Consider the following 12,031-nt stretch of genomic DNA (forward strand, 5'->3'; position numbering starts at 1 on the left):
GAGAGTATTTTTGTCTTTAAACGAAATTTAATGTCTAAAAATATAATATTCCATTTGATTTAACGAGATTTCCTAACGAATTAAGAGTTTTGATAAGTAAATGGTAGTTTGATACGATGGGGAGAGTGTCAATTCATGGGGATATATTGACGTACATAAGCCTACCGTTCACAAAAAATAAAAGAAGAAAAAAAAAGAAGAAGGTATTTCCCAAGAATTTATTTGCATATCCTTTATTTCCCTTGCTCAAACCTAGCGTAAGTAGGCGTAAAATCTTCATCATCAGAAAATTCACTGTTGACCTTTGAAGCTAAAGATTTGCTTCTATTAGAAATCGGTAAGCTGGGAATGGTCTGTAGCGGCGGGCAATGGCCAGCTTCTTGTGGCTGTTGCTGCACCACCAAAACTGAAAACTGAGACTGATCTAAATTGGTCAGCATGTCTCCGATCACCCCAAGCTCAGGGCAGTCGCTCCATTCTGTAGTCAGGCCTAACATAAGCGGCGAGTCGGGTTCATGGTACCTTCCGACCATTACCAAATCGAAATCATCCTCCATGGCATGGATGGCCTGCGTAGTTTCTACTCCATCCTCCACTATCTCCTCTTTGTATTGGTTTTTTTCCTTGATAGCATTGGCTTTGAACTCGCGGATCAAATCATCTTCAATATTCTTCTCCTTTGCATAAAATTGACGTTCATGTATGAACCTGACTACGGTGAGGTTGACACGTGGATGTTTGGCCATGCGTCTGCTATAGGCAAGTGCTTCTAAATCATCTGCGCCACCGAAAAACAGCAAGCCAATGCGATATGACGAGGAGGATGTTGTTGTTAAGGCGGAGCGATGGCCACGCGCGTTATTGCCCCGCTCAATTAGGACTCCGACAGAGCATGGGGCCATGTTGATGACGTTGCGGTTGACCATTCTAATGGATGGGGCGGATGCTCCCACCTGTCCGTCAATTGCCCACTGCTTGTGAAAAGGGACGATCACGATGGTGGTCCTTTTGTCTAGCGCGAGACTGCATATATCGTTGTGCATGCTTGCATATGGTGCGACCGCAGTGAAGTGTTGCACCACGACACTCCCAAGGTGCTGTTGCTCAAACTGTGTGAAGGCACCAACGACATGTTCTGAACTGGTTGCGTTGGAAGCCGTCTTGTTCAGATGGTGATGGGGCACAAGTATGGCCGATGCGCTGCCAGTTAGCTCCACGAGGTGAAGGACAAAGATGGAAATTGGGCTGAATCTGGTTGAATTGGAGGCTTCTAGAAGATTTAAAATCATGGGGACATTGTCTTCCTGGTTGATACAGACCAGAATACGGAGCTGGACGGTGTCCAGTGATTGCAGAATGGTCCTTCTCCCGTAGGGCGCCGTGTACCTCCTTGATGGATCATAAAGGAACCTCACCATGGGCCTGGCTAACCCAGATACAAGCAGCATTGTGATTAGCAGCAGGGAAAAGGTTTGGTCGTCTAGGATCTGTGCATGCATGAATAATTCATTTAAATAGGACATAAAACAAGAATCAACCAATATATATCGAACTTGTTCTTTCATCAAACCTAGTCCTCGAAGAACTAGCCAGTCCGAATATGATTCACTATTTTTTCCCATCACAACCGGAAGATATATATATATATATATGCTAGAGCTCCTTCAGTATTATGTCAACATAGAAGACCCTAAAAAGATATTAGAAAGAGTTTTAGCATTTCTTACACGTGTATATATATATATGAGTGTCCCTTCTATACAGTCATGGTAGAAAACAACGGGTTTATGCCCACCAATAATCAGTCCACATGTCAGCTAAAACTAAAAAAATTAAAATATTGTTGAAGTACCCACGACCTGCACTTTCAAGTAAGAAAAACCCTTCTGCCCCACCATGGCACTGCTCAAGCTGGACCACCGGTGACAAAGAGAGATCCAGGGCTCTCGACCTCGACCCAACCCCGATCTCCTGCGACAGAGAGAGATCCGGCCGGCGTGCGTGGGTTTCCGGCCGGATCTCTCTTTCTCTCACCCTTACCCAACCCCGACCACCTGTGACAGAGAGATCCGGCCGGTGTGCGTGGGTTTCTGGCAGGATCTCTCTTTCTCTCACCTTGACCCAACCCTGACCACCTGCGACAGAGAGGGATCTGGCCGGCTTGCGTGGGTTTCCGGCCGGATCTCTCTTTCTCTCACCCCGACCACCTGCGACAAAGAGAGATTCGACTGGTGTGCATGGGTTTTCGGCCGGATCTCTCTTTCACTCACCTCGACCACCTGCAACAGAGAGAGATCCGGCCGGTGTGCTCATTTTTCCTGCCAGATCTCATTTTAACATACGTTGAAGAAATCCATCGGATGTTTTGATTTAATTTGATTTTTTTTTTCCAAGCTTACGTGTCAACTTCTAATTAGAAGGCAAAAAATGACTAGTTTCTCCCGGGACTGGATTGAAGTTATTCCCTATATATATATATATATATATATATATATATATATATATAAACCAGACCAGATGCAAAAGAGGCTTTATATTTGTACTTATTAGTTCAGAAATCAGAGAGAGAGAGAGAGAGAGAGGTTTGCTTACGCTGGCATCCTTCCACATGATATATGTAGCAACCTCTATGATGCCTTTGGAACACATGATTAGAGCAAGAGTAACGGCCTCCCATGAGGGCACGCCGCAGTAAAGCGCAGGCAAAAGGGTACCACCGAACTTCCCAACATAACCCATGATGATGATTGCCTCAATGATTACCGGAGAATTCCCTCCTGCCCCGGCCGACAACAAGTCCGTCTGCAAACCACTAATCGCAATGAAAACCGGAAGTAGCAAACCAGTCGCTATTGTATTTAGCTTATCTACTAAACTCGATCCCAGCGGCGGCCCGTCTGGCAAAGCAATACCCATCAAAAAAGGCCCAAACGCAGCATGCTGCCCGATAACTTCGGCGAACACCGCGCAGCCCAGAACTATCAGAAGAATGATAACAAAGTGAGTTTCCTTCATGGGCCGTCCTTCTGGTGTGCGTTTGGTTAACCATAATATGAACGGCCGGAAAACAAATACGATGGCGATCAAAAAGACGGCGATCCACAAAAGAGCCCATAACGACATCCATTTCGATCTGCGTATGGCTAAGCCGATTGTAGTCATGGAAACACCCGTGACCCAGCTACACAAATCGCTGACCATCGAGGCGTAGGTTGCTAATCGGCCGATCTCCGAGTTGAGAATATGAAGATCAGCAAGAAGGGCAGTAATAACAGGAAAGCTTGACATGGAATTAACTGCCACTATAAATGGAAGGGAAGTCGTTATGCTCTCGTCTACAGGCATCGCATGATTCATGATAAAATAGGTGAGTCCGGCAAGCGCATAAGGCATCACGAAACCGATGGTGCCTATTAGCACGGCGGCGCCTCCTGCCTTTCTCAATATTCTTGTATCCATATGTACTCCTAACACAAACAGGTGAAGCAGGAAGCCTATGTTTGCGGCTGTTTGAAGAACCATTTTGCCTGACAGTGGAAACAACTTCATCATATAACTGCCTATGAAACGCCCAAGAATTGTTGGACCCATTATCACACCGGCCTACAGGTAGAAACATCAACGTACAATCACAACATATACAATTAAAAAGGATATATTCATATATATATATTATAAGAAGCCGCCATATATAGTTAGTTTCTGCATGCCAATATAGCAGCCAAACGTGCATGTTAACTATATATTTACCTCCCCCCTAATTACCAATCTTTTTTCAATCTCCTCTCAATTTTTGTAATATCTCTCCTAATCTATTATTAAGGTTGCAATGTCCCACACTTCTGCGACTCAAAATAACAAAAATATATACTATTCATAAGAAGAAGAAAAAAAATCATTAAAAAAAAAAAAAAAAAAGATAACTCATTTTTAATCTTATGGACAGTATTTTTATCATTTAGGATCACGAAAATGGGCATTACTACAACTCAATTGTAGATTGAAAATTGGCATTTACAAAAATACCCATGTTATGTCATTACTCATTAGTATAAGAGATATACTTTACATAATTCTCTTGACCTTCTTTCTTCTTTCCACTTTTTAAAATCATTATTAGATCTGTAAGGTATACGTATGAGATAATATGGGCTCCACAAATTTAATGGTGATTTTAAAAAATGAGAGAATGACAAAAGAAGTAAAGGAATCATTTCTAAATGTCATTTGCATGCTCAATAATTGAAAATTTTGTTAATTAAACAGATTATGCATGCTTATAGAGTCGGGTCAATCTAGCTAACACAGCCGGTTTATTAAAATAGTTATGTGAATCAGGACAGGAGGTGATACCCACCTATTATTAAATGGGCCATATCAAGGTTAAAGGGATTTACGTGTTTAATTAGTTAACTAATTAACATATGGCTTCTATTGTAAGTTTAATCTATAACCCAATATTGCTTGAGTGATCAGTTTCTGCCAAGATGATCTATATGCAAGTTCTGTAGAAGATCAGCATCTGGTTTCTAATAGCAATGTTTCTTTATGTGTTATACCAACGATCAGGCTAGCTAATTATAATATATATATGAATTTAGTTGGGATTATAATTAAGGAAGATCAACAAATTGATCCAGTTTTACTAAATTAAAGTTCATCAAAAATCAATAATATTCAATTGAAAATAAATGAACGACGTATGTCTAGCTCCCCACCTAAGAGGCCAGGGAGGCTAGGGAGGAATTAACTTACCAGAACTTGTGCAGTGATAATACTTTGGCGCAGAGGTTTGAGCAAGATGAAAATAAATCTTGAAGCAAAGAAAGACAAAATGATTTGGGCAAGGAAAACAGGTGCGGAGAAGTCAAGAGGATTATCTCCGAACCAAATGCCGTTGGAGGAGACCATGTGAGGGTATTGGCACACAATGCCTTCTTCAGCAAATGGCCCCGTCACGATCCCAGCAGTCATAACACCAGTTTTCATGATATCCTCTGATGCCATAATATTGAATATATATTTTTGAAGGAGCTAGCTCGATCGATCTTAACAGAAATTAACAAGATGATAAAGAACTTGAAAACGAAAAGATAAAGAGGAAAGGAGATCGAGAGAGAGACAGCGAGTTAGCTAGAGACATGATCAAGGAAATAAAAGTAAAGGGTGATCGATCCCCATTGTGTACGTGTGAGAGAGAGAGAGAGAGAGAGAGAGAGAGAGAGATCGAGAGAGGAATTAACTTGAGGATAGACGAGAGATGAGGGGGAGAATTTGTTGGTCAACGAACATGAAGAAATAAGACAATCTTGGATCAACGTACGATGTAGTTGGCCATGGAAATAAAGAAGGCTTCCACAATACTCTCGGCAGGTAACTTATTCCTCTCCACTCGATTAAACCCCCCGGCCCCCAGGAACCAACGCCTGTATACTTCTAGGCTCTAGCTACAAGTATATATACAGGTCCAACCACAATTTTCCTTTTTAAGCGAGCATCACGAAAAATTAGGAGTCACAAATACTTGTGCACAGTAATTAACAGATTTCATCACCCAACTGATCTTATAAATCTTCAGCAGCATAAGTCAAAACCAGCTATATATATATATGATAGTCTTACCATTTGATCAATAATTAATATATACCAACCATCAAACTTCGCATCACGATATTTTACATCCACTTATATATGAGTAATGCTATGTAGCTTTTTTCTCTTTTTTTTGAAACAATTCATTCATTCTTATTAATGATAATAGGAATATTAGAGATGATCCAAACAATTCATTCAATCTACCACCCCGGCCTATTATCTCGCCACTATCTATTATGCTGGCATTGTCAAATCTATTATTGAAAAAAAAAATTGTGAAGTCTATGTACTCTTCTTTAACTACCATTCAATTAACAATGTCCCCCAAACTTTCAATTTGGATAATGTCTTATTAAACCACCAAAAAAATGTTGATGTTCCCCCAATGACGAAAATACCCTTAATAAAATTAAAAAAAAAAAACTAATAATTCAAAAAAAAAAACTAAAAAGGTTTCGTTTTCTTTTTCAAATTAATTTTTTTTTAAGAAATTAAATATTTCTCTTTTTTTTTAAAAAAAAAAATCATTTTTTGTTAAAAATAAAAATGTTCTTTTTATTAAAAAAAAATGGATTTATAGAAGTATTTTTGTTTTATTGAAAAAATCGTAAGGTCATTTTTATCATTTTGCTGGCCTTAGGGGTACATGCATTAACAATGGTTTAATAGTTTTTTTTTTCTTCTTTTAACAATGGTTGATCGAATGGTATATTAGCAATGATTTTACATTTATAGCGGGACAGTGATGGGATAATCGGTGTATATATATATATATGGGAAAACTACATTTACCTCCCCTAACTTCCATTCTTTTTGCAATGTCCCTCCAATGTTTCAATTTTTGCAATGTACAATCTACCATCCCAGGTTACAAACTTACAATGTCTCCCTTATGCGACCCAAAATGACAAAAATACCTTCCATAAGATATGGAGAATGGGGGACATTGTAATTCGGATGGTAGATTGGGGGGACAATGAAAAAAAAATGGTGGTTAAAATGGGTAAATATCAAGATAGACAGTACTAACAATGTCTTTCCAACAGAGGATTGTGGGCTTTGAACGAGTGCAGCATCGCTATTAAAGTAGTCAGCTGATATCTGGGTGTTATAATTAAGCAGTAGTAGTAGGAGAGTGTAGACATGCAATCTGGAAGCAGCTTCTAATTACTTTTCCTGTTTTGAGTACACATCTCTACAAAACACAAAGAAAATTACAAGAGATAGAAGAAGAAATATGGACATATGACACTTGTAATAATTGTGGTTGCATTTGGTCATGCACCAAGTCAATATGTATGAGAATTGGACATGTTTCAAAATCCTAAAAAAAAAAAAAAAAAAAAAAAAAGGTAAAAACAAAACTCCTAAGTCTATACTCTTCTCAATCGTGTGGAATCCTCTGGGTCTTGCAATCCCCACATTTTGGTCTGCTGTTGCACCACTAAAACTGAAGCTGCTGCCCTGAAATCAGCGGCAGCAAGTATTTCTCCTATTGCTCCCAACTCTCCATGCTCGTTCCATTTCCGAAGCTCAGACATCAACCTTGAGTCCTGATGGCGTCTCCCAACCATAACAAGGTCGTAAGCATTCTCCATTGACCTGAGTACAGCAAGCACACCATTGCCATCCATCACCATCTCTTCTTGGTAAGAAACTCGCGCATTGCGAAAGGCGTTGAGCCTAAATTCACTCAAGACCTCTGTATCAAGCATCTTGCTCCTTTCTGTGCCCCCAACAATCTCAGCTGAAGAATAGAAGCGCAGAAGTGTGATAAGTACATTACAATCCTCCGACATGCGTCTGGCATACGCTAGTACTTCCCGATCATCAGCACCCCCAAAGAAGAGCACAGCTACCCGATACAATGAAGACTGTCCATGTATAGACCATAGTTTCCTCTGGTTCCCACGGTCAATAAGGACGCCAACAGAGCAAGGGGCCTTATCAAGCACATTCTTGTTAAGTTGCCTAAATGCATAAGTGGACTCTTCTCTTCCCCCAATAATCCACTGCTTGTGGAAAGGGATTATTATGAAGGTTGTTCTCTTTTCAAGAGCTAGGGAGCATACGTCATTGTGCATTGTTGCATAAGGAGAAATGCCTTTACAACAATGCAATATAACATGGCCGGAGTAATGATGTTCAAACTTTCTGAATGCATTGAAGATTCGTTCTGATTGAGTTGGATATTGAGAAGGCCTTTCGCGCGGCAGGTGGGCAATGAGTAAGGAGGAGGCACGGCCAACGAGCTTGACAAGATGGAGCGCAACTAAATTAATGGGACTCTCTTTGGTAGGGTTAGAGGCAGAAAGGAGATTCAAAATTGCTCGGGCATTGTCTTGTGTGTGAATGCAAGCAAGTATGCGCAGTTCCTCATTGCGTCTTTGGTGTAATATAGTCCTCCTTTTGTAAGCAAGGAACCTCCTTGAAGGATCATACAGGGCTTTCACTAGGGGTGAGATAACTCCTGTTACAATTACCACAGAGATAATCATAATGGCGAAGCATTCCTCGGTGATGACCTGCACATTAGTATAATTACCTCTATTTGTTAAGCATATGAAAGCAATAGTCTTTTCATCAGTAACTTGTTCATAAATATGTCACAAGTATAGGTTTAATTTCTTAATTCGATAAAAATAGAAGGGGAAAAGATCATACTTTTAGAGTAACAGAACATGAATATATATAGAAGGATAAACGGAAAGTGTGCCAATAGACCATGCATTTGAGGTCCATCAAGAGGTAGGAAATGCAATGGCTTACATTTTCTGTCTTCCAGCGAACCAGCATAGCAAGTTCAACAATGCCTTTGGAGTTCATGATAAGACCAAGAGAGAGGGCATCCCGGAGTGGCATCCTGCAGAAGATAGGAGGTAACATTGTTCCTACTACCTTCCCAAGAAAAGCAACAAGAACAACCGACTGAATCACACCCACATTCTTCAACTTCTTTATGGCAAAAACATCCATCCTTAGTCCGCATGTGGTGAAAAAGATCGGCATGAGCAATACTGAAACAAAGCAATCAAGCCTCTCTACTAATGCAGCACCTAAGGGTGGACCATCTGGTATGACCAAGCCAAAAAAGAAAGAGGTGATAAAAGCGCTTAGGCCAATAACTTCACCCATAAATGCACAAACCATAAGCGCTACAATGACTGCAAAAACATAGATGTCTTTCACAGGTTTTCCTTCAGGGGTATGTCGAATTGCCCAGAGAGCTGCTGGACGGATTCCAAACACAAGGAATATAATAAGGAGGACAATTGAGGAAAAAGTCCCAATTGTTGCACTTAACGACTTTTCTGAAGATGTTGTAGCAAACCTCACTGCCAGGACAAACCAGTGGCACATCTCACTCACTATTGAAGAAGATGAAGCCAGGTGTCCAATCTCCGAATTGAGGAGCTTGAGCTCGGAAAGAAAGCAAACAATAACTGCGAAGGCGGTCAGAGACTGTAATAGTACCACAAAGGGAAGCACAGTGGAAACATCATTATCCAATGACAAAAAATGGTGGAGAACAAAGGCAACGAGTCCAGCCAGTGCATAAGGAATTAAGAAGCCTAGGATTCCTATGGCCAATGACCTTTTACCTGATTTAAAAATGATAGATGGGTCCATCTTCACCCCAATTAGGAAGATAAAAAGCATGAAACCAAAAAGTGCCAAGGTCTCAAGTAAAGTAGTCCCTTTAGGTGGGAAAACTTGGTCCGCAAATGCTGCATTGTGCCCAAGAACTGAAGGACCTAAAATTACACCACCCTGGTGAACATCAATGATCAAATAGATAGGATCAGAATATGCAATTATAATTGGTCACATTAGAATTAATATAGCATATTCTCATATTCATGCAGTCAATTACTTCAAATTCCTAGTCATATGGGTTGCCAGCAAGTGGAGGAGACACTGAAACTACCTAGAGGAGTACATGATGAATGTCAAGGAGCAAGGAACTTCTCTTTATGATCAATAAATCACTTCCTACTGCATAACTTTTGACTGAACCCTTGACAAGCCCTTGTTATTATATTAACTAACTTTAATACACAAAAATATTTGGTTTGCTCCAAAATTTATTTCACAGGAGGCTTAAATTAATATTACAACCAAAACCTCAGAAGTGGTCAGCAAAATGAAGGTCTTTCAACTGTTCTCCCTATTTCCTAACAATAATTTATAAATTTGATATAGCAATACATTTAAATAATACAAATTTAAAAATTTAAAAAAAAAAAAAAAATGATCTTGACAAGAAGAGGGGCTTACAACAATATGAGAAACAATTGAGGGTTGGCCAAAGGGCTTGAAGAGGAAGTAAAGGGAACGGGTGAAGATGGAGATGAGGGAAAGCTGCAAAAGCAAGAGAGGGAAAGAGAACTCGAGAGGGTTATCTCCAAACCATAGACCGCTTGAGTTGATCTGACCCAAAGTATGGCATATGTAGGAGACACCCAGTTTCACCTGCCCGCTCACCATTAATTGCCTGGTCTCGAATCAGCTTCTCCGTGCTCATGTCCTTGGTGAACAAGCATGAGAGAACGTTTTATTCATTAAAAAACCGAGAGGATGTTTTGTTGTTGAGAGGCTTTAGGGAGGGAAAGGGAGAGAGGAACACAACCCATGCGGGAGAGAGTTAATTTGAGAGACAGATGGACGAGAGAGAGAGAGAACAGCAACAAGAATAACAATAACAAAAGGTAAAAAACGTTAATGGTTCCTCTTTGTACGTTGAGGCCTTTGACCAAAAGAGAAAGAGCCATTGGTCTCTCCCTCCACGGTTCACAGCTGCATGCATGCGGCGAGCAGACCAGAAGGACCGCCTCCTCTTCAATTGAAAATCAACTAGAAAGAATCCTGATATGTGGCGTAATGTATATATATGTATATAAGAGGACGGCCGGTGATTGAACAACAATTCATTAAGGATGGCCCTACTATACTTTTTACCGGATGCACCTTTTTATTTATTTCACGTGACAGTTAATTATATTTACCACATTAATTACTAATCGACGTCAATTAGTGATAAGTGTCACATGGTCGACGTGCTAAGGGTGATACATCGGATAAATAAAAAGATAATAAGAAAAATTTAGAGAAATTTAACCGCCCCAAAGAAAACGAATATTTTTTAAAAATAGTAAGAAATAACTTGAAGTAGGATTTTGAAGATTAAAACTGGTGATACAATTTATCAAGGGCCCACTTGGGCCTCAGTCTATATCAGGCCACGTCGGCTCTCAGGACCAACGAGGCCCATTTACCCCTCAATTTGGGCTATGCTTGTCAGCAGACGAGGATCAATAGGGGAGTACTCACCAACCGACATGCAGCTCCCAGCTCGCTGGTGCATTACGACGAACAGTAGGACCACCGACAACTATCTGTTACAACAAATGTTTGAACCGAGTTTGATCACACATATAGTTCTATCGAACAAATGTTACTCGGCTTGGCCCTGCCTTGCATATCCATGCTACAAGTTGTAATTTGGAAAAACGTTGCTCTCTCATGGTTTCTGCTCTAGAAACAGGCCCAATTCAAGGTCTCATAATCAAAATACTAAATAAGGTGTTATTTTTCAGCAGAAAAAAGGGGCTTCTATGAAACATATGGCTGCCCATTGTGAGATCAACCCTTCAAAAAACTGAGCAGCGTACCAGAATATGAACTTGTAACTGCATCATTGGTTGGTCTGGATGCATTTTGCTAGATTCACAAACAAAAGAGTACCATAATCGCAGATGAAAGGCTTCAAAGTTCAAACCAAACACTAGCTTTGAGGAAGAGATTCTGAACGTATAGTTTGCAAACCGCTGTGCATTCATCAATTAACTTCTCTAGAATGGACACAGGAGCAGCTGTTCAAAGAAGAGAAACTGCTGGCCGGGAAGGCTGCCTGTTTTCTAGAAAAATGTTAGCGTTTGGACAACACAACTGTTTATCAAAAAAGAATATCGTAAGTGTATATCAACAGTGCCACCCAGAAAAAGAAAGAAGTATACACTGGAAACATTGCAGAAAGTTTCCAATAATAGTTATGAATACCCCATTGCAGAATCTCAAGTTTAAACAAAAACAATAACATCTTTCAAAGCAGGTGCTAGCTGTTTTCTCAATAATAGACCTGCAAGATAAACCCAACATGAACATTCTCCTCAGGAATTTGTTTTCTGTAACAGCAATTTTAGATTTGTAGTTGAAATGCAAAAAAAAAAAAAAAAAATGAGAGAAATGGTAGTCACACCCCATTATTAACCAATTCCAATCTTATCTACTTCACCTACTGCAATTACCATCACCTTCTCGCTTTCTTGTATCATTGTCCCACTTAAAGAAACACTTTAATGTGACGGCTGCTTCTGCAGCTTCCATCAATCTGACGCTACTTCATCCCTTCCTGAGACTCACCATAAAGGCCTCC

General features: G+C 40.1%; 2 protein-coding genes across 2 annotated transcripts; both read right to left on the reverse strand.

Moving 5' to 3' along the window:
• Nucleotides 1-233: 233 nt before the first annotated feature.
• LOC133876950 (cation/H(+) antiporter 14-like) lies at nucleotides 234-5,033 on the reverse strand. Its single transcript, XM_062315172.1, has 3 exons — nucleotides 4,756-5,033; nucleotides 2,593-3,603; nucleotides 234-1,487 (listed from the first exon to the last, which is right to left on the reverse strand). The coding sequence occupies exons 1-3, from the start codon at nucleotides 5,005-5,007 to the stop codon at nucleotides 234-236; spliced, it is 2,517 nt and encodes an 838-aa protein (XP_062171156.1). The 5' UTR covers nucleotides 5,008-5,033.
• A 1,718-nt stretch (nucleotides 5,034-6,751) lies between these two features.
• On the reverse strand, nucleotides 6,752-10,194 carry LOC133878560 (cation/H(+) antiporter 15-like). Its single transcript, XM_062317120.1, has 3 exons — nucleotides 9,874-10,194; nucleotides 8,365-9,366; nucleotides 6,752-8,120 (listed from the first exon to the last, which is right to left on the reverse strand). The coding sequence occupies exons 1-3, from the start codon at nucleotides 10,081-10,083 to the stop codon at nucleotides 6,969-6,971; spliced, it is 2,364 nt and encodes a 787-aa protein (XP_062173104.1). The 5' UTR covers nucleotides 10,084-10,194; the 3' UTR covers nucleotides 6,752-6,968.
• Nucleotides 10,195-12,031: the final 1,837 nt, after the last annotated feature.

This window comes from Alnus glutinosa, chromosome 9 (assembly GCF_958979055.1).
Source record: "Alnus glutinosa chromosome 9, dhAlnGlut1.1, whole genome shotgun sequence".
Classification (NCBI taxonomy): Eukaryota; Viridiplantae; Streptophyta; class Magnoliopsida; order Fagales; family Betulaceae; genus Alnus; species Alnus glutinosa.